The sequence below is a fragment of the Hemitrygon akajei genome, chromosome 12, assembly GCF_048418815.1.
Source record: "Hemitrygon akajei chromosome 12, sHemAka1.3, whole genome shotgun sequence".
NCBI lineage: Eukaryota > Metazoa > Chordata > Chondrichthyes > Myliobatiformes > Dasyatidae > Hemitrygon > Hemitrygon akajei.
The window spans coordinates 97,036,925-97,057,984 of NC_133135.1; the positions used below are offsets into that span (position 1 = coordinate 97,036,925).

At 41.8% G+C, this 21,060-nt stretch overlaps 1 protein-coding gene across 7 annotated transcripts in view; it reads right to left on the reverse strand.

The window, feature by feature from the left end:
• The window catches only part of rabgap1l (RAB GTPase activating protein 1-like), a 587,017-nt gene that overhangs the window by 68,382 nt on the left and 497,575 nt on the right, over window positions 1–21,060 (reverse strand). The window contains exon 1 of one of the 7 annotated variants that reach the window (XM_073063725.1): window positions 17,008–18,127. The exons of the other annotated variants lie outside the window; for them this stretch is intronic. Coding sequence (XP_072919826.1) covers window positions 17,008–17,118 — 111 coding nt within the window. The 5' untranslated portion in view covers window positions 17,119–18,127. Of the gene's footprint in view, window positions 1–17,007; window positions 18,128–21,060 lie in introns of those variants that run through there. 7 annotated transcript variants of the gene reach the window in all.

Consider the following 21,060-nt stretch of genomic DNA (forward strand, 5'->3'; position numbering starts at 1 on the left):
GAAAAGGTGCGACCGGTGGGGAATTATCCGTGTGTCCATCCTTGCCTGGGTGATAATTCCACCACTGAAGAATGGTCGTACATATCATGGTCATAGTCGGTGACCACCACAGGACTTTGGAAGACAACGGGAAGATCGACGGCATCGCCTCTCACCTCTCTCTCTCTCCAACGTCACTCAGCTAACTACCTCGAACTGAACTGAACTCTCTTCATCACATCGTAAGACTGTATCCATTTACCCCTAGGTTTGAAAGAGCCTAGTTTTGTTTCTATTTTCACACATATATGTATATATATCATTGCTAACCTGTTCAATATATTTGCATTTATATTACTGTATTGCTTAGTTACTAATAAACACTATTAGTTTATAGCAATACCAGACTCCAGTGCGTTCTCCATTTCTGCTGGTTCTTTAACCCGGTCACGGGATACGTGACAGACTAAATGCAATTGTGGCATAAACCAAACACTGCATGTCATCAAAAATACACCACCCCTACTGTGAAACATGGTGGCTGCATCATGCTGTGGGGATGCTTCACTGCGGCAGGCCCTGGAAGGCTTGTGAAGGTAGAGGATAAAATGAATGCAGCAAAATATAGGGAAATCCTGAAGGAAAACCTAATGTAGTCTGCAAGAGAACTGTGGCTTGGGCGAAGATTTGTTTTTCAGCAAGACAACAACCCCAAGCATAACACCAGAGCTACACAGGAATGACTTAAAAACAACAAAGTTAATGTGCTGGAGTAGCCAAGTCAGAGTCCAGACCTCAATCCAATTGAGAGTTTGTGGGCTGGACTTAAAAAGGGCTGGTCACTCATGATCCCCGTGCAATCTGATAGAGCTTAAGCAGTTTTGTTAAGAAGACTGGGAAAAAATTGCAGTGCCCAGATGTGCAAAGCTGATAGAGACCTACCCACACAGATTCAAGGCTGTAATTGCTACCAAAAGTGCAATTACACTGACTTAAATACTGACTTGAAGGGGGTGAGTAATTATGCATCAATTATTTTGTGCTTAATAATTGTAATAAATTTAGACCAATTTGTAGAAATTTGTTTTTACTTTGACACAGAAGAATCTTTTCTGTTTGTTGATCTGTGTCAAAAAAGTCAAATTAAATCCATTGCGATTCAACATTGTAAAACAATAAAACATGAAAACTTCTGGGGAGGGAGTGAATACTTTTTATAGGTACTGTACATGGCTGGTCCAGTTGAACTTCTGGTCAATGGCAGTTTCCAAGATATTAATAGAGAAGGTCTCAGCAATGATAATGCTATTGAACGTCAAGGTGGTTGGATTTTCTTTTCATGCAGATGGTTATTACTTGGGACGTCTACTTATTAGCCTATACCTGAACGTTTTGCTACATGTGAGTATGGACTGCTTTATTTGCTAAGGAGTTGTGAATAGAAAAATCCTTTTTGTTCTGAGTACCTCCACAATGAAGCAGTCCAAGATGGTAATTAGATTGCCTCTTAATGTTCCAGTTTAGGGAGATCAGTCCAGGGTATGCAACCTTTCCTCATACCTCAACACATTTGACCCTGATGCTGTACAGAATTGGGTTATCTTCCACCTGAATAAGGCTCTGTCTGGGACACTGTATACAGCGGTGCCAATGGAAAAACATAACTCTCGTGAAGATTGTTTCTGAAGTTTAGGTTTTGAGGTATTGTTTAGGAATTTGGAGATCGTGTTATTTGGCTAAGTGAAGATTTGAGATGACCTGTTAGAAATATTCAAAAAACTAGTAAAAGAGGTGGAGGCAAGTGATTTGAATGCTGCAGACTAGATATAAAATGAAAAAGAAAACTGTTACATTGAGACCTACAGCTGAAGTCAGAAGTTTACATACACTTAGGTTGAAGTCATTAAAACTCATTGTTTAACCATTTCACAGATTTCATATTAGCAAACTATAGTTTTGGCAAGACATTGTGGACATCTACTTTGTGCATGACACGAGTAATTTTTCCAACAATTGTTTACAGACAGATTATTTCACTTTTAATTGACTATATCACAATTCCAGTGGGTCAGAAGTTTACAAACAAAATCAAAAGAAATCAGCCAAGACCTCAGGGTAAAAAAATGTGGACCTCCACAAGTCTGGTTCATCCTTGGGAGCAATTTCCAAATGCCTGAAGGTACCACGTTCATCTGTACAAATAATAGTATGCAAGTATAAACACCATGGGACCACGCAGCCGTCATACCGCTTAGGAAGGAGACACATTTCCTAGAGATGAATGCACTTTGGTGTGAGAAGTGCAAATCAATCCCAGAACAACAGCAAAGGACCTTGTGAAGATGCTGGAGGAAACAGGTAGAGAAGTATCTACATCCACAGTACAACGAGTCCTATATCGACATAACCTGAAAGGCTGCTGGAGAAACTCAGCAGGTCGGGCAGCATCTGTGGAAACGAACTGTCAATGTTTCGGGCCGAGACCCTTCGTCAGGACTAAAGAGGGAGGGGACAGGGGCTCTATAAAGAAGGTGGGGGGAGGGTGGGAAGGGGAAGGCTGGTAGGTGCCAGGTGAAAAACCAGTAAGGGGAAAGATTCCTGAGGGGAAGCAGGGAGGGGATAGGCAGAAAAGGCACAATGACCATCGTTATGTTTGGAGGAAAAAAGGTGAGGCTTGCAAGCTGAAGAACACCATCCCAACCATGAAGCATGGGGGTGGTAGCATCATGTTGTGGGGGTGCTTTGCTGCAGGAGGGACTGGTGCACTTCACAAAATAGATGGCATCATGAGGAAGGAAAATTATGTGGATATATTGAAGCAACATCTCAAGACATCAGCCAGGAAGTTAAAGCTCGGGCGCAAATGGGTCTTCCAAATGGACTATGACCCCATGCATACCTCCAAAATTGCTTAAGGACAACAAAGTCAAGGTATTGGAGTGGCCATCACAAAGCCCTGACCTCAATCTGACAGAAAATTTGTGGGCAAAACTGAAAAAGTGTGTGTAAGCAAGGAGGCCTACAAACCTGACCCAGTTACACCAGTGCTGTCTGGAGGAATGGAACAAAATTCCAGCAACTTACTGTGAGAAGCTTGTGTAAGGCTACCCAAAGCGTTTGACCCAAGTTAAATGATTTAAAGGTAATGCTACCAAATACTAACAAAGTGTATGTAAACTTCTAACCCACTGGGAATGTGATGAAAAAAATAAAAGCTGAAATAAATCTTTCTCTCTACTATTATTCTGACATTTCACATTCTTAAAATAGTGATCCTAACTGGCCTAAGACAGGGAACGTTTTCTAGGATTAAATGTCAGGAATTGTGAAAAACTGAGTTTAAATGTATTTGGCTAAGGTGTATGTAAACTTCTGACTTCAACTGTACATTTTGATCAGTTCAGTGACTCATCCCTTCCAAAGATGGACTATCTTGCCAAATACTTCCTATGCTATTTCTGTAACTTCCCTTCATATATCCTGTAAAGAAGATTTGTTATGGCAAGTCTGTCTTATAAAGTGGCATGTGCCTGGAACACACTGACAGGGAAGGTGGTAGAAGCAGATATGATAGCAGTGTTTAAGAGGCATTTAGATAGGCATATGAACAGGCAGAGAATTAAGGGATATAGACTACTTGCAGATTATAGTGGCATCAGGATCAGCACAGACATTGTGGGCTGAAGGGCCACCTCCAGTGCTCTACTGCTCAGTTCTGTGCAGTTGGTGTAAATTTGAGAGAAATTGTGAGAGACAAATGCAGACAGATTTTTGAAACTCTGGAGATCCTAAAGCACTTGACAGCAAATGAAGTAATTCTGAAGTGTAGATGTGAGAGACTGTAGATTCTGGAATCTGGAGCAACACAAAAATGAGCAAGAAGAACTCAGCCAGTCAGGCAGCATCTATGGAGGGAAACTGATCCAGTCAAAGAGCCTTGAGCTGAAATGTTCACTGTCCATTTCTCTCCATAGATGCCAAAGACTTGTTCAGTTCTTCCAGCTCCTAAAAGGGTAGCAGTGTAGTTATATTACCAGACTTGTAAACCATTACCTTGGACTAATAGTCTGATAGATGAGCTTAAAAATTAAAAGTAGGTAAAACCTACATATAATTGTCTACGATTTAACAAAAAAGGCATTATTTGTGATGATGACCAAAGGACTGCAAAAATTCAATGGAAGGAGACCTCCCAAGTCCTACCAATCCTGGTTAAGTGTGACTCCAGACTCTCAATGGGATGAGCGGGGGGGACTTTTAACTGCCATCTAAAATGGACTAGCAAATATTCTTTTGTACCACACTGCTGCAAAAAGACAACAGGACACAAAAACTAAAAGATCATCACGTATAGATTTAAGGTGATGTATGCATGGCCACACCAGCTGGACCTGCAAAGTGCAGCTTGCTACTATCAGGGGACTGGTGCCAAAAATGGAAGAGTAGTCCCATGGATACATCATTTCAAATGACTCCTTCCACTCTGACAGCTCCATCCGCAGCCTCGAATACTTTCTGTTTCACCAGAAGAGGTAGTGTAGTAGAGTGCAGTCTTTTGAGGTCCTCCACATCCTCCTGATGCAATGACATCAAGCCAACCAAGCTAATAAAATGTATTGAAAATTTTTTACAACATTGGAGGTTCACTAGTACTACTCCGGAGTGTTTAAACTAGTTTAGAAGGGGGATGGGAACCAGAGAACCAGGTCAGAAAATGGCAGGATGGAGAAAAAGGTAGATGTCAGGGCCAGTAAAAACAGGCAGGAGTAAAATAATAGATACGATGGAACGGTTAATTTGAAGTGTGCGTATTATGGGTAAAGGTGATGAACTTGGGAGCATAGATCGGTACATGGAACAATGATATTGTGGCCCTTACAGAGACTTAGTTGAGAGAAGGACTGGAAAGGATGCTTATGTGCCAGGGATTCAATCTTGTAGAAAAGATGGAGAGGGAGGTATTAGAGAAGGGGGGAGGGGAGTTGCACCACTAATCAGGAACAATATCACAGATACATTCAGAGCAGACATAATGGAGAGCTTGTACACTGATGGGTAGAACTCAAAAATGGGGTGCAATCACTCTGATGGGATCATACTACAGCCACTGGGACATTGAAAAACAGATATGCAGGCTGATTAAGGAAAGGTGTAGAAACAATAGGGCTGTTATCATGGGGGACTCAACTTCCCCAATATAAACTGGGAGCTTCTGAGGGAAAGTGGTTTAGATAGGGTAAAATTTGTTAGGTGCATCTAGGAGGCTTTCTTAAATCAATGTGTAGATAGTGCAACAAAAGGAGGGACTTTACTGGAACTGATGTTGGGTAGTCAGCCAGCCAGGTGATTGACCTTTCAGTAGTTAAGTGATCGCAAGTCCTTAAGTTTTAAGATAGCCATAGATCAGGATAAGCATGGGCCTTGCAAAAGAGTATTAAACTGGAGCAGGGTAAATTATGAGAACATTAGGCAAAAAAATAGGGAAAGTTAATCAGGAACAGCTGCAAGTCCACATCCAGCATGTGCAGTATATTTTAAAGACCAACTGCACAGAGTACACGGTAGGTACCCTACTCTATGTTCCAGTCAGAAGGAAGGATAAGGATACAAGGTAAGAGAAGCTTGGATGTGGAGGGTGGTGATGAATTTAGTCAAATATATATATCTATCAGTTGGGAGTATGAGTGGAGAAGTGACAGATGGAGTTTAACCCAGCCAAATGTTAGGTGTTGCACTTTGGTAGGTGTGAAGGGACAGTACAAAGTTAAAGGCAAAATTTTTAACAGTGTACTGTCTTGGTGATCTTGAGGTCCAAGTCCATATCTCCCTGAAAGTGCTATGCAGGTTGATAGGGTGATTAAGTAGGCATTTAGCATACTTGCCTTTATTCATCATTATGTGGCATTTTGTATGATGTGGGTGATCATGTTCTTCCATCTGTCTTTAATCTGAGTAGTTCTAATAAGCTCTTTAAAATTGCCTGTCCATCCCTTGATGTAATTCATTAATGTCACGTGCTATTGAGCATAACTTTTCCTATCACTGAAAGATGTTCGAGTTTCTCTTTCCTCAGTACATGACCCAGAAATTCCAGCTGCCATTTCCTGATTGATGATATCAGCACTCATCTTATTCTGGCTTTTTGCAACACTTCCTCATTTGTTACTCTGTCCTTCCATGATATTTTCACATTCTCAAAAACCACATTTCTGCAGCTTCAAGTTTTCCCTCATTTTGCTTTGTCCAACATTCGCTTCCATATGTTTGTGTAGCACTGCAACACTGAGTTTCGTAACCAGTGAAATTTTGTTATTTACTATCTTGCTCAAATGCTTGAACGTTCATTCAGCAATCCCAATCCTCCTCCCAATTCCAACATCAGCCTTACTGTCAGATGTTATCATGCTCCCTAAGTAATTGAAATTCCATGTTCATTTAATTGCTTCATTGCCAACTTTCAGTTCACATTTCCGTCTTTCTTCTAGTCATTCAATCTCCTTGCAGTTGATGGCCAATCCTCTCTTTACACTCTCTTGAACAACTTTATCTAGTATTTTTCATTTGGAGCTTTTCTTTGGAAGTAGCTATCAGCTCTGTGTCATCTGTGTATCGTAGGTTGTTCAAACTGTATCTACTGACCATCATGTCTGGAATACTGATAATTTCTCTTAGAATCCTCTTGCTATAAGTTGAGACATTCAGTTCAAAAGTCAGTAAGTTATGGTGCAGCTTTATGAAAATCCAGTTAGGCCACATCTGGAGTATTGCATACAGTTCTAATTGCCTCATTCTAGTAAGGAGGCTGAGGCTTTGGAGAGGGTGCAGAAGAGATTTACCAGGATGCCTCCTGGACTAGAGGGCATATGCAATAATGAGAGGTTGAACAAACTTAGCTTGTTTTCTCTGGAGCAGCGGAGGCTGAAGGGAGATCTGATAGTTCATAAGATATCAGAGGCATAGATAGAGTAGACAAGATAGTATCTTTATCCCAGAGTTTAAAATATATAATTTCAAAGGAGATATGAAAGGCAATTTTTTCACACAGAAAGTGGTGGGTGTGTGGAATGCACTACCTGGGGTGGTAGATACATTAGGGACTTTAAAGAGATGTTTATATAGACACATGGATGTGAGGAAAATGGAGGATATGAACATTGTGTAGGCAGAAGGGATTAGTTTCTTTGGCCATTTGATTGATAATTTCTTTGGTTTGAAGCAACATTGTTGGCCTACGAGCCTGTTCCCGTGCTGAACTGTTCTATGTTCACTGAGGACTGCAAAGATGAAGAATTACTCTGGGCAGTGTCTTGTGCAAAAGTTTTAGGCACATATTCAGTATAAGGTAATGGATCCCAAGAGAGTGAGTTTGTTGAATGCCTAATAAATAGCTTTTTAGAGCAGTTTGTTGTTGAGCCTACTAGGGGATTGGGGATTGGCTATACTGGATTGGGTGTTATGTAATGAAATGGAGGCAATTAGGGAGCTTAAGGTAAGAGAACCCTTAGGAACCAGTGATCACAATATGATTGTGTTCAACTTGAAATTTGATAGGGAGAAAGTAAAGTCTGTCAGGGAAATTACAATGGTATGAGAGAGGAGTTGGCCAAAGTAAATTGGAAGGAGCTGCTGGCAGGAATGTCAGCAGAGCAGCAATGGCATGCTTTTCTGGGAAAAGTGAGGAAGGTGCAGGACGTGTATTCCAAAAATGAAGAAATACAGTCGGCCCTCTTTATCCGCGGGGGATTGGTTCTGGGACCCCTCGCGGATACCAAAATTCACGGATGCTCAAGTCCTTTATGCAGCCTGTCTTATTCTGGTGGACCTTAGGACCCAGCAGAACTCCAGACCTTATTTAACCTGTCTCAGTGCGCTGTTCATTAAGACCCGGCGCCAGAGCTCTGAATGCGCAGTGTTTCTGTTCACGAAAATAATCACAATCACGATTGAAAATAAAGTGGAATTAATAAAGTGATCGGAAAGAGGTGAAACGCCATCGGTCATTGGAAAAGTGTTAAGCTACAATAGTCAACGATTGGAACAATTTTAAAGGATAAAGTAAGAAAGGCTCTGCCCCGATGAAAGCTACAATTATTACTAAGCAACGCAGTGGTTTAATTATTGGGTTTTGGGTTTTTGATCCTCACATCAAGCCAGCACAGTGGAAAGCGCAATTGGGAGCGATCTGTCCCGAGTCCCAAGAACTTCCATTCCCAAGCCCGGCGCTGAAACATAAGTTCTTAAGTGTTTTATATGCATAGAAAGGTAAAATATATACTATATACCAAGACAAACGTTTGACTAACTGACACTAAATAACACCTGATGTACCTGTTCTGACTTACTTAGTAAGAGAACTTCCGATTTTTTTCGATCCCGATGCACGATAATCCACACACATTCTCCCGTGTACTATAAATCATCTCTAGATTACTTATAATACCTAATACAATGTAAATGCTATGTAAAATGGTTGTTATACTGCATTGTTTAGGGAATAATGACAAGAAAGAAAAGTCTGTAGATGCTGGAAGAGCTCTTCCGGGTTTCCGCGATCTGCGGTTGGTTGAATTTGCGCATGCAGAATCCGCGGATGAGGAGGGCCGACTGTACTCAAATGGTAAAATAGTACAACTGTGGCTGACAAGAGAAATTAAAGCTAATGTAAAAGCAAAAGAAAGGACATACAACAAAGAAAAATTAGTGAGAAGACAGAGGATTGGGAAGTTTTTTTAAAAAACCTGCAGAGAGCAACTAAAAAATCATTAGAAGGGAAAAGATGAAATATGAAATCAAGCTAGCAAATAATATCAAAAGTGGAGTGGATAGTAAAGGTTTTTTCCAAGTATGTTAAAAATAAAAGAGAAATGACAGTGGATATAGGACCGCTAGAAAATGAGACAGGAGAAATAACAACCGGGGATAAGGAGATGGCTGATTAAGTAAATAAGCATTTTGTGTCATTCTTCACTGTGGAAGACTCTAGCAGTATGCCTGATGTTGTAGTGTGTGAAAGAAGAGAAGTGGCTACAGTTACTGTTACAAGAGGGGTGCTCAAAAAGCTGAAAGACCTAAAGGTACATAAGTCACCCGGACCAGAGGAGCTACATCCTAGTGTTCTGAAAGATGTAGTGTAGAGATTGTGGTGCCATTAAAATTGATCTTTCAAAAATCACTGGACTCTGACATGGTGCCAGAGGACTGGAAAATTGCAAATGTTACTCCACTCTTCAAGAAAGGAGGAAGGCAGCAGAAAGGAAATTATAGACCAGTTAGCCTGACCTCAGTGGCTGGGAAGATGTTAGAGTCGATTGTTAAGATGAGGTGATGGAGTACTTGGTGACACAGGACAAGATAGTACCAAGTCACATTGGTTTCCTTCAGGGAAAATCCTGCCTGATGAACCTGTTGGGATTCTTTGAAGAGATTACAAGTAGGATAGAAAAAGGGGATACAGTGGATATTGTATATTTGGACTTTCAGAAGGCCATTGACAAAGTGCCACACATTAGGCTGTTTACCAAGTTAAGAGCCCATGGTATTACAGGAAAGTTACTAACATGGTTAGAGCATTGACTGATTGGTTTGAGGCGGCGATTGGGAATAAAAAGATCCTTTACTGGTTGGCTCCCAGTAACTAGTGGGGTTCCGCAGGTGATGGTGTTGAGGCTACTCCTTTTTATGCTGTATATAAACGATTTAGATGATGGAATAGATGGCTTCGTTGCCAAGTTTGCAGATGATACGAGGATTGGTGGAGAGGCAGGTAGTGCGGAGGAAACAGATAGGATGCAGAAGGACTTAGACAGATTTGGAGAACGGGCAAGAAAGTGGCAAACAAAATACAATATTGGAAAATGCATGGACATGCACTTTGGTAGTAGAAATAAATGAGCAGACTATTTTCTAAATGGGGAGAAAATCCATGAATCTGAGATGCAGAGGGACTTGGGAGTTCTTGTGCAGAACACCCTGGAAGTTAACTTGCAGGTTGATTTGGTGGTGAGGAAGGCAAATGCCATGTTAGCATTCATTTCAAGAGGTCTAGATTACAAGAGCAAGGATGTGATGCTAAGGCTTTATAAAGCACTGGTGAGGCCTCACTTGAGTATTGTGAACAGTTTTGGGGCCCCTTATCCTAGAAAAGATGTGTTGGTGTTGGAAAGTGTCCAAAGGAGGTTCGCAAGGATGATTCCAGGAATGAAAGGGTTATCATACGAGGAATGTTTGATGGCTCTGGGTCTGTACTTACTGGATTTTGGAAAGATGAGGGGGGGGATCTCATTTGAAACCTTTCAAATGTTGAAAGTTGGGCCTAGACAGAGTAGATGTGGAAAGGATGTTTCCCTAGTGGAAGAGTCTAGGACAAGACAGCACAGCCTCCAGATTGAGGAGCGCCCTTTCAAAACAGAGATGCAGAGAAATTTCTTTAATAACAGTGTGCACACTTAACTAATAATAAAGTACAGAATAATAACATATACAATAATAATTTACCAATGTGCATTAAGTGTATAAAAATAATAAGACTGACTATTAGACTATTGTACTATGATATGTTTTCTCCTGTCACATAGAGATGGACTTGTATATGCTTATTGCATTTGGTAGGAAAGATTTTCTGTACCAATCCTTATGACAACAGAGCTGAATGAGTCTGTTCGAAAGGTGCTCTGCTGCTTATTCAGAAGGTCATGGAGAGGATGTGCCAGATTGTCCATAATGGATAACAGTTTGTTTAGTGATCTCCTCTCTCATAGAAACCATGAGTCTCTATTGTGGACTGAGAGTAGGGAGAGGACAGGGAGAGGGGAATCATGGTTATGAAAAGGGGAAGGGAGCGGGAAGCATGAGAGGGACATTCTGTAATGATCAATAAACCAATTGCTTGCAATCAAATTACCTTGCCCTTTGTCTCAGGGCCAGGTGTATTTGCGCCTGCTCCACCCCGTCCCTGGCACTTCTTCTCTGCCATCTGTCCCACACCTCTCCCGCAGCGCTCTACCCTCACCATTCCCAATATCCTTTGCTCCCACCATATTTACAAACTTGTTCTCCTCACCATGTTGACAAATATAATGCTGTGCAAAAGTCTTAGGTGCCTTAGGTGTGCTTAAGACTTTTGTACAGTAACTGTAGATGACAAAGGCTTTGGATGTCAGGAGTTGTGTCACTTACCATTGATTGCCAGTCTTTGATGTGTTCTTATAGTCAGTATTGGTCCAGATATATTTCTGGTTAACAGTTAACCCCAGGATGTTAATGGTGGAACACATGTGAAGATAATGCCACCGAATATCAAGGGTAGGTTGGACTCAGGCCTGACACTTGAGTAACACATATATTATTTAAATGTATTAAACAAGGGCCCTTCAGAGCAGTGTCTGAAAATCAAGAAAACTTCCAGTGGCACTTGCAGAGAGTAAACCACCTCACGACATACCAAACCTTTCCATCATCAAGGCAGAATCCAGGATGAAAAGGTGAAATACTCCGCACTTGACTTGAGCGAACAATCGAAGCTCACACCATTCAGCATAGGGCTAGTTAATTACCACCCTATGTAACTGTGTTGCAGAATGTGCCTTCTACAGAGATGGACTATGATGAACACAAGCCACAATATTGCAAAGGGATGGACCACCACCACTAGCTCCGGGCAATTACAGATGAGCAACTAATCATGCAGTGATTCCCACAGCAGAGAAAATAAAGTCACCATTGTATTATAAACAAATATGCAGGAAAGTTTGATTCAGTGATCTACCAAAACAAGCAATGTGACAGACATAGCAAGACCATCTGTTCTCTGTGATAAAAGACTCCCTCAGAACACTGCCTTGGTATCTTTAGCATCCACCTGTGAGGGAAAGTGGTGCCTTTTACTGCATTTGAGGCAGTGGTGCAGTGCTGAGGGTCTACTCACAATAGGGCAATTAGGGAAGAGTACTGTCAACTGAGTCTTGCAGATGTGATGAGGAGAGAGATATGAGGGTTTGATCAGCAGCCAAGGGTCTCTGCTTTACATATGTAGTTTAAGCTTGATAAGTCCACTATATTGTTTCATGACTCAATACAGAATCATAGACATATAAACTATGTCACAATAACGATACTGAGTTTTGGCTCCCCCATTTCCTACCAAGAACTTTAGTATGTCGTAACTAACCGTAAGACCATTTTACATAAACAGTTAATGGCAGCAACTTCATATTAAAATTCAGGACAGCAGAGTAGGTAATTCCTGGAAAGAAAATGCCTCACTAACAAACAAGTGAAATTGTAAGGATACCATGATTAAGAAATTGATTGCAATCCACCCACTACTAAGTTGTTGTCCTGCCTTTAACTTAACTCCACCCTAAAAGCCAAGTATAAAAGAATCATTAACCACACAGTCCAAATATCAGTCAACCACAACAAAGAAACCAGGTTACCAGGTTACTTTAAACATAGTAAATGGAATGCAAGTGTAAGAATTTTGCACAGTTAATCCCCAGGAGTGTGTGTCAACATATTTTCAGATTAAAGATTCAGTTTCAATCTCTAGATTGTGCAGAGTACTTTTATTTAGGCTGGTGTTGGGGTTATTATAATTGATAAACAAGGTAGTAATTGGGATGGAAATAAAGCAGAAATTGCTGTCGGAGTTATTCACCAGACTCTCCTAGTAGACTCTTCTAGTGTATTCTCATTCAAATGTACTCCACAACTCTAGTTATTGTTGTGGCTGCATATAGCTTTGTTACCTAAGCTGTGTTGCCTAGCAGAGAAATTCTGTTGCTACAGTTCCAGCTGTGTCTGAACTTCTGTGGAATATGTGAGAAATCTGTGACCGTGGGCTGTGAGCATAGAGCTTGGTACCCATTAACTGGAGTGGGACTGCAGTAACACAATCTTCTGTCGTTGTTTTGGAGATTGCTTCACATCAACATGAAAGTTGTGTCCCAGGTACAGAGGGTGATGTAGAAGGTATATGGCACCACAGGAAAGGTTTTACATGGGTCACTGTCACACAGCTGTCAATGAAACTTGGTCATGCATAAATGCCACAATATGACGACGACAACAATTTCATAAGTATTTCTTTAGCTGAGTCATTCTGAGAAAAGCAATATAAATATCAGTGCCTTTCCTTCCAGTTACGGTAATTTAATTCTTCCCACTCTGACCTCTGTCTTCCAACATTCCAACAAAGCTGACACAAATGCAAGGAACAGCAGTTCATCTTCTGATTCTGCACAATTATCACTTTCTGGCTCAACCATGAGCTAAAATTCTAGGTAAAACATTTCTGGCATTAGTCATTTTCAATCTAATTATTTCAAGCAATTATTCTGCTCCCCCCCAATCACTCTTCCTGTAGAACAATTCTTCACTACTAATCCCTTAAGCACCCTGTACTATCATTCAATTTGTCCCGCTTTTCACCTTCTCATCTCTCCTCAGTTACGAAGCAGATCGAGACATGCTCTCAAACCTTTTTTTTGCCCAGTTCTAATGAAGGGGTATTAACCCAAAAATTTAATTCAGCTTCACTTTGCACTGATACTGCCTGACATGCTGAGGACTTCCAGTATTGTTAGTTTTATTTCAGATTTCTGGCTGTGTTTTACTTTGGAGGTGAAAAAGAGAATATCCACTCTATCACTCAGTGTTGTGACCATTGCTAACCATTATTTACCAATGTCTTGCCTGATCTTACTAAGTAACACTTTTGATGAGGTCTCAAAGAGAAAAACATTTTCCATTTCTAGTCTCTAGTGGCACTTGAGCTAAAGAGAGGTTAGTAAACTGGGATTGTTTTCCCTAAAGCCTAGGATATTGAAAGGTGACCTTTATAGAGGTTTACAAAATCATGAGGGGGAGATGGTTATAGTCTTTTTCCCAGCATAGGGGAGTCTAAACTATATAGGTTTAAAGCAAAAGGGGATAAATCTAGAGGGGACTGGAGTGTCAAGTTTTCTCATACATAGGATGGTGGGTATTTGGAATGAGCTGCCAAAGGATGTGGTAGAGGTGGGTACAATTATTATGTTTAAAAGATATTTAGACAGGTATATGGATAGAAAATAATTAGAGTGATATGGACCAGACATGGGAGAATGAGGCAAACTCAAGTAGACTTGGTTGCCATGGAAGAGATGGGCTAAAGGTTGGCAAGTTTGCAGATGATATGAAGAATGGTGGAGGGGCAGGTAGTGTTGAGAAAACAGGTAGGATGCAGAAGGGCTTAGACAGATTAGGAGAATGGCAAGAAAGTGGCAAATGAAATGTTGGAAAATGTTGGATCATGCACTTTGGTGGTAGAAATAAATGTGTGGGACTATTTTCTAAACAGGGAGAAAATCCAAAAATCTGAAATGCAAAGGAACTTGGAAGTTAACCCTAAAGGTTAACTTGTAGGTTGAGTCAGTGGTGAGTGTTATGACCCCAGCCCCCTCTGTGAGAATCGCGAGAGAGAGCAGCCTTACAGTTTGGAATGTGGGCTGGCCTCTCCGCCAGACAAAAGCCATGGACATAGCCATTGTCTTGGGAGACACCTTTGTGGAATAAGGGACTGGACTACGTGCAAACCCTCAGGGCAACGTGGGCTGGGTGATGGGGGAAAGATTGCCTCACCCCCACCCTGATTGACATCTACAACCCTGCCAGTCCAGATAAAAGGTGGGCTGCCGAGACGGGGCCTCAGACGCACCAAGGAGACACACGAAGAAGACACGATAGCGCTTCCCGTCGGAGCGGGAAGCCATTTTGAAGGAAGCCACGTGCGTTAGATTCCAGATCGGGAGTCTGTGGCTGAAACCAAAGGAAAACCGTTTTAACTAACAACCGGGATTTTCTTCGTAAAGACGACGGGCAAGTGTTCCTTCTTTCTCACCACTCTCTCTCTCCAACACGTGAAATGCCAGCGGTTCCCAAACGGAAAAGCCTGCAGATTATGAGTGACTTTTATATTCCATTGGACTCAGTATTCCCCTAGACAACGATAGAGCTTATTTCTGATTGATTATTACTATACCTGTGCTTTAGATTGAGTTTTGACGATGTATATGATCTGAATGTTTTGTATTAACCATACGTTTGTGCCCCTTTATAAATAAAAACATTTGAAAATAGTACCATCAGACTTCAGCGGACCTCTCTATCTTTGCTGGTAAGTCACCCGGTTACTGGGAACGTAACATGAGGAAGGCAAATGTCATGTTAGCATTCACTTCAAGAGCTCTGGAATACAAGATCAAGGATGTGATGCCGAGGCTTTATAAAGCACTGATGAGGCCTCACCTTGAGTATTGTAAATAGCTTTGGGCCCTCATCTTAGAAAAGATGTGCTGGCATTGGAGAGAGTCCAGAGGAGGTTCACAAGGATGATTCCAGGAATGAAAGAGTTATCATACAAGGTATGTTTGATGGATCTGTACTCGCTGGAAATTGGAAGGATGGGGGGGGGGGGGGGGGGGTTTGAAATCTCATTGAAACCTTTCGAATGTTGAAAGGCCTAGACAGAGTAGATGTGGAAAGGATGTTTCCCCATGGTGGGAGAGTCTAGGACAAGAGGGCACAGCCTCAGGATAGAGGGGCGCCTTTTCAAAACAGAGATGCGGAGACATTTCTTTAGCCAAAGGGTGGTGAATTTGCAGAATTTGTTGCCATGTCCAGCTGTGGAGGCCAGGTCATTGGGTGTATTTAAGGCAGACGTTGATAGCTTCGAGATTGGACATGGCATCAAAAGGGAGAAGGCCGAGAACTGGGGTTAAGGAGGAAGAAAAAAATATCAGCCGTGATTGAATGGTGAAGCAGACTCGATGGGCCAGATGGCCTAATTCTGCTCCTATGTCTTATGACCTAAAGGGCCTGTTTCTGTGCTTATAACTCTATGTGCAACTAAATCCATGAAGTGGGTTAATGAAATCATCTCAACAGATGCATTTTATAACCATGGCATTCACTTTTCTTGGTATTATCCTCTAAAGCACTGAAACATCTGAACCCTTGGAACTTATCTGAAAGTCAGGCAGAATATATGGGAAAACAGTTAATATTTTTGGGTAATGACCTCTCATTAAATAAGTTCATCTACCAAAAAGGCTAAACTCAGTCCTGCAGATATTACCTGAACCCTTAAGTAGCAAACACGAGGAAATCTGCAGATGCTGGAAATTCAAACAACAACACACACAAAATGCTGGTGGAACACAGCAGGCCAGGCAGCATCTATAAGGAGAAGCACTGTCGACGTTTCGGGCCGAGACCCTTTGTCCACCCCTTAAGTATCCTGCATTCAACACATCGTTCTCCACAACTTCCCGCCATCTTCAATGGGATCCTACACCAAACACATCTTTACCTCCCTCTCACTCTGTGCTTTCCGTAGGTATTGCTCTCCCTGTGGTTTCCTTGTCCATTTATCTTTCCTCACTAATCTCCCTCCTGGCCCATATCCTTGCAAGAGACAAATGCTACACCAGCTCATTCACCTCCTCCCTTACCTCCATTCGGGGTCTCAACTGTCCGTAAACTAAAGTGGGCATTACTGCTAAGGCCAGAACTTGTCTGTGGCTGAACTGATGGGTGACTTCCGAGGCAACTCAAAGGGTGCAAGGCTGATTGCATATGCACTGTCTCACCTAACGATAATGGATTTTCTTTCCGGTGAATCTGACCATTTCACAGTCAATTTTACTGACTGCAGCTTTTCATTTTTGAATTCATATTCTTCAACTGCCACAATTAAATTGTGACCCCACCACCACCACCCCCAACTGAATCAGGACTCCCACAACATTGCCTCTACAGAATTACATCATAAATAGAAACTAGAGTTGGGGCTACTGGAGTACAGGGGTATGAAGGAGGAGTTTGGGATACCCAAGAGGTTCCTAACCACAGTTGAAATACATTTGTAATTAAGACAAAAAATTGAAAGCACAGAGTACTGGGGGCATCTTTCACATCCCATCTCACCGTAAATTGCCTCCTTGGCTCCTGCTCTGCCTTACTGACCAAGCTATGCTTGCATCAACCTACCATGGCCTTAGGCTTTGTGACTGCGACCATGCTAGCCAAGGTGTCCTCTTCATCCATCTGGCTGAAGACATGAGCATCGTAGGCTACTGTTATAGAAACTTCTTCCATCATCTTGGATGCAAAATGTTAAATAAAAATAAATTAAATAAATAAGAGAATGTCCCCCCTGAATGCAGGGAAAGTTTGTAACAGAATGAAGAGTCCACACTGCATCCACTTTGTTCCGAAACTAATTGTGGTGACAAGCTAATTAAAATCCGTCCCTCTTCCTACTTGAAGAGTGAGCTACGGGTCAGACTCCATTATCACTGAGTGCACAGAGCTCCATTGGTGGCAGCTGAGACCTCTGCAAAGCTGGCCCCATTAACTATCGACTCACTCTCTCTTTCTCCACCTGTGCCTGATCCCAATTCTCTGTAAACATTCTGGAAGTCAGAGAGTGATGAAATGCGTCTTCTTCTCTCGAGATAAGCGCGCCCAATGAAAGGGAGATCCTTGACTTCAGTGTGCTGACCACTTCCTGCTTGTTTCTGCTGATGGGAGGGCTGAGTGTAACCTCTGCACGCTCCGTTACCTCGATGTCTTCATTATTCCCTGAAGGAACACGGCTCACAGAACATTTAGATATTCAAGAGTGATACCTTGTATATTTGCATTTGAATAGGTTTCTAGGGCAGCAACCGTGAAGGCGAAGGCTTCAGAGGAAGTCCTCTGACACACTCACTTTCGCACACAAACACTCCAAGGTTCTTCACGCTCAGTCCTTGTTTTTCAACAAAAAATATACGTAGCACAACCACAAGGCAATTCACTCCAGGGAAGCCACAGAATCAGTCGACTACTTCCTGCTTCAGACTGCAGCCGTTGCAGGTGTCATTTGGATTTTAGATTCGAGCATGTGCAGTTGAATCCAGTTGACTAGTTCTTGTAAGTACCTTTGAGTCCCTCCAGGGGAGTAACAGGTCCTTCAAGAGAGACGAATTGTCTGCTGATTTCAGAATTTTTCCTCGTTGATTTTCAAGGCACCTGTTCCACAAAGCACACACCTCTCTCTCTCCCTTTCCTCCAGAGCTGACTATAGTTTATACACTCACTGTATGAACCAGGAAGCGGCAACGATAGAAAGGAAGCTTCAGATGCCCTGCATTCCTAATCAATTCACGTGCTGTTTTTAAGGAGTGGCTTGCTTCAGTCCTCCAGCTCCCAAGGGCAGGTTAATGAGCAGCAGTACTGACTGAGGAGTGGCCCTACTTGGTGTGCAGTGACAAAACCCATAGTCAGAGGTATTACTGGTTTCTCTAACACAGACAAAGGCATGCAGAGAAATCCAATGTGAAATGCATCTGACATTAATTAGGTAACACTTTATTGCATGCCCATTAATCCACTTAATAGATTTGTTTTACGGGGAGGAGAGTCAAGACAAAAGTATTGCTTAATACAGACTAAGTTAGAATAAGGATTAGTAGTTCTGTTACAGGACAATTTGACAAGGTCTGAAGTATTAAGAATATGCATTTATTTAATGCCTGTCACTATTTCTGCACGTTCTGTAGTACTTGATCAGCAAGTGAAAATTTTAATTGTTGTAATACAGCTACCAATTTTCAATCAGCAAGCTCTCATAATGTAACATTCTGTTTTAGTTATGAATATTAGCAAGGAATCTGGGCATGATGCTTTTGCTTCTCTTTGTTATAGTGATGAAGGACTTTATATAATAATCACATGACATTGCGTTAGATTAACATCTCATCTGCATATCAGCATCTCCACTAATGCAGCACTCCTTCACTACCACATTTATTTAGAGATACAGTGTGGGATAGGCCCTTCCGGCCCTTCGAGCTGCACCACTGACAACCACCATTTAACCCTAACCTAATCATGGGACAACTTACATCAACCAATGAACTAACCAAACAGTATGTCTTTGGACTCTGGGAGGAAACTGGATCCCCAAAGAAAACCCATGCATTCCAGTGTGGACACACGAGACTCCTTACAGAGGACACCAGGATTGAACTCTGAACTCTGACACACCGAGATGCAAGAGCCTACGCTACCGTGGTGAATGTCAGCCCAGATTCCCTGCTCAACTCTCCAGTAATGCTTTTTGAAGTATTGTGTACAGTTCTGGTCACCGAATTATAGGAAAGATGTCAACAAAATAGAGAGAGTACAGAGAAGATTTACTAGAATGTTACCTGGGTTTCAGCACCTAAGTTACAGGGAAAGGTTGAACAAGTTAGGTGTTTATTCTTTGGACCGTAGAAGGTTGAAGGAGGACTTGATAGAGGTATTTAAAATTATGAGAGGGATAGACAGAGTTGACGTGGATAGGCTTTTTCCATCGAGAGTAGGGGAGATTCAAACAAGAGGACATGAGTTGAGAGTTAAGGAGCAAAAGTTTAGGGGTAACACGAGGGGGAACTTCTTTACTCAGAGAGTGGTAGCTGTGTGGAACGAGCTTCCAGTAGAAGTGGTAGATGCAGGTTTGATTTTGTCATTTAAAAAAAATTGGATAGGTATATGGACAGGAAAGGAATGGAGGGTTATGGGCTGAGTGCAGGTCAGTGGGACTAGGTGAGAGTAAGCATTTGGCACAGACTAGAAGGGCCGACATGGCCGTGCTGTAATTGTTATACTGTTATATGGTTAATGCAGCACTCCATCTTTACTATACTGGGAACCTGCCAAGGTCCTCTGGTCATGTGTCTGATGTGGGGCTTGAACCCTCAACTCTCTGATGGACATGTACATTTGCCAGTCAAATGGCCGTTCTATACCTGCCAGAGTCCAACGCCACATTGTGTGTTGTAAATGGACAGAAGTGCAGCTCATAACGGAGCACAGGTTATCGGTACTGCAGCTGAGATTTGCAGTATCCAGTGCTCTCAACCACTTCTTGACATCTTGTGAAGTCACTGAGCTACACAGCACAGAAACAGGCCATTTGGCCCAACAGACCTTCAACACAACAGTTAAGTTAGTAGGAAGATAAAGTTGGTGGAATCCTGTTAAGTATTGGAGGGGAAGTGTTTCCTTCATGTACTATTGTTCAAAGACCATAATGATGGAGTCAATGGGAAAATTCAATGACCAGCACAGTGAAGATTTGGGTTCCTTAGCACATATTCCACTTCCACTAAGCCTCTGATCCCTAGGGTAGGTACACTGCTGCAGTTAATGAATCAAAGTCCTCTTCTGCTCTAGAAAATACTTTATTTTGGTTATAATCTGGTGCAATATTCAGATGTTGGAAGTCCATTCCATGAGGCGAGTGTTGAGAGTACCAAAGGAGGGAATACTGACCAAGCTGGCCCTGAGGGATATAGCTCCCTCTCTAACAGGCAATGAGGGATAAGTCAGAGTAACCCAAAATTCAAACAAGGCCTTCACTCCAACTAGTCCATGCCAAGCAAGATTCCCATAGAACTACTCACATATACTCTTGTTTGGCCAATATCCCTCCTATACATGTACCAGTACAAGTACTGTCTATATGTTGTTAATGTACCTGCCTCAGCCACTTCCTTTCAGATACTGACTCTGGGTGAAAAAGATGCTCACACACAAGGACTCAAATACTTACACTAATGGCACTTTGTGCATTACTGTGACATTCTGGTGCTGCTGTAAGTTATTTTCTGCTACTTATCTATTTAATACTGTTTTTCTATTACTGTCTTGTTTTTATCTACCGCTTTGTTTGATTGCCTGAGAGGAAGCCAAACAGAGTTTCATTGTACCTATGTATAATGACAATAAAGATCACTCAATTTAATTACGTATCTCCCCTCTCATCTTAAGCTTAGGTCCTCCAGTTCTTGATTCCCCAACTCTAGTGAGAAGAAGATTGAGCACATTGACAATGCCCCCCACACTAGAATAACTTTATTCTAAATAAAATCATTCTGACTTTAGAACAACTCACACTCATCTTTACAGTGGCGGCACAGCAGCAGAAACTGCAAGCAGTTTCAAAGTCCTGGGAGTGTACATCTCACACAAACTCCTATAGTCCCAGACTACATTCCACACAATCAGGAA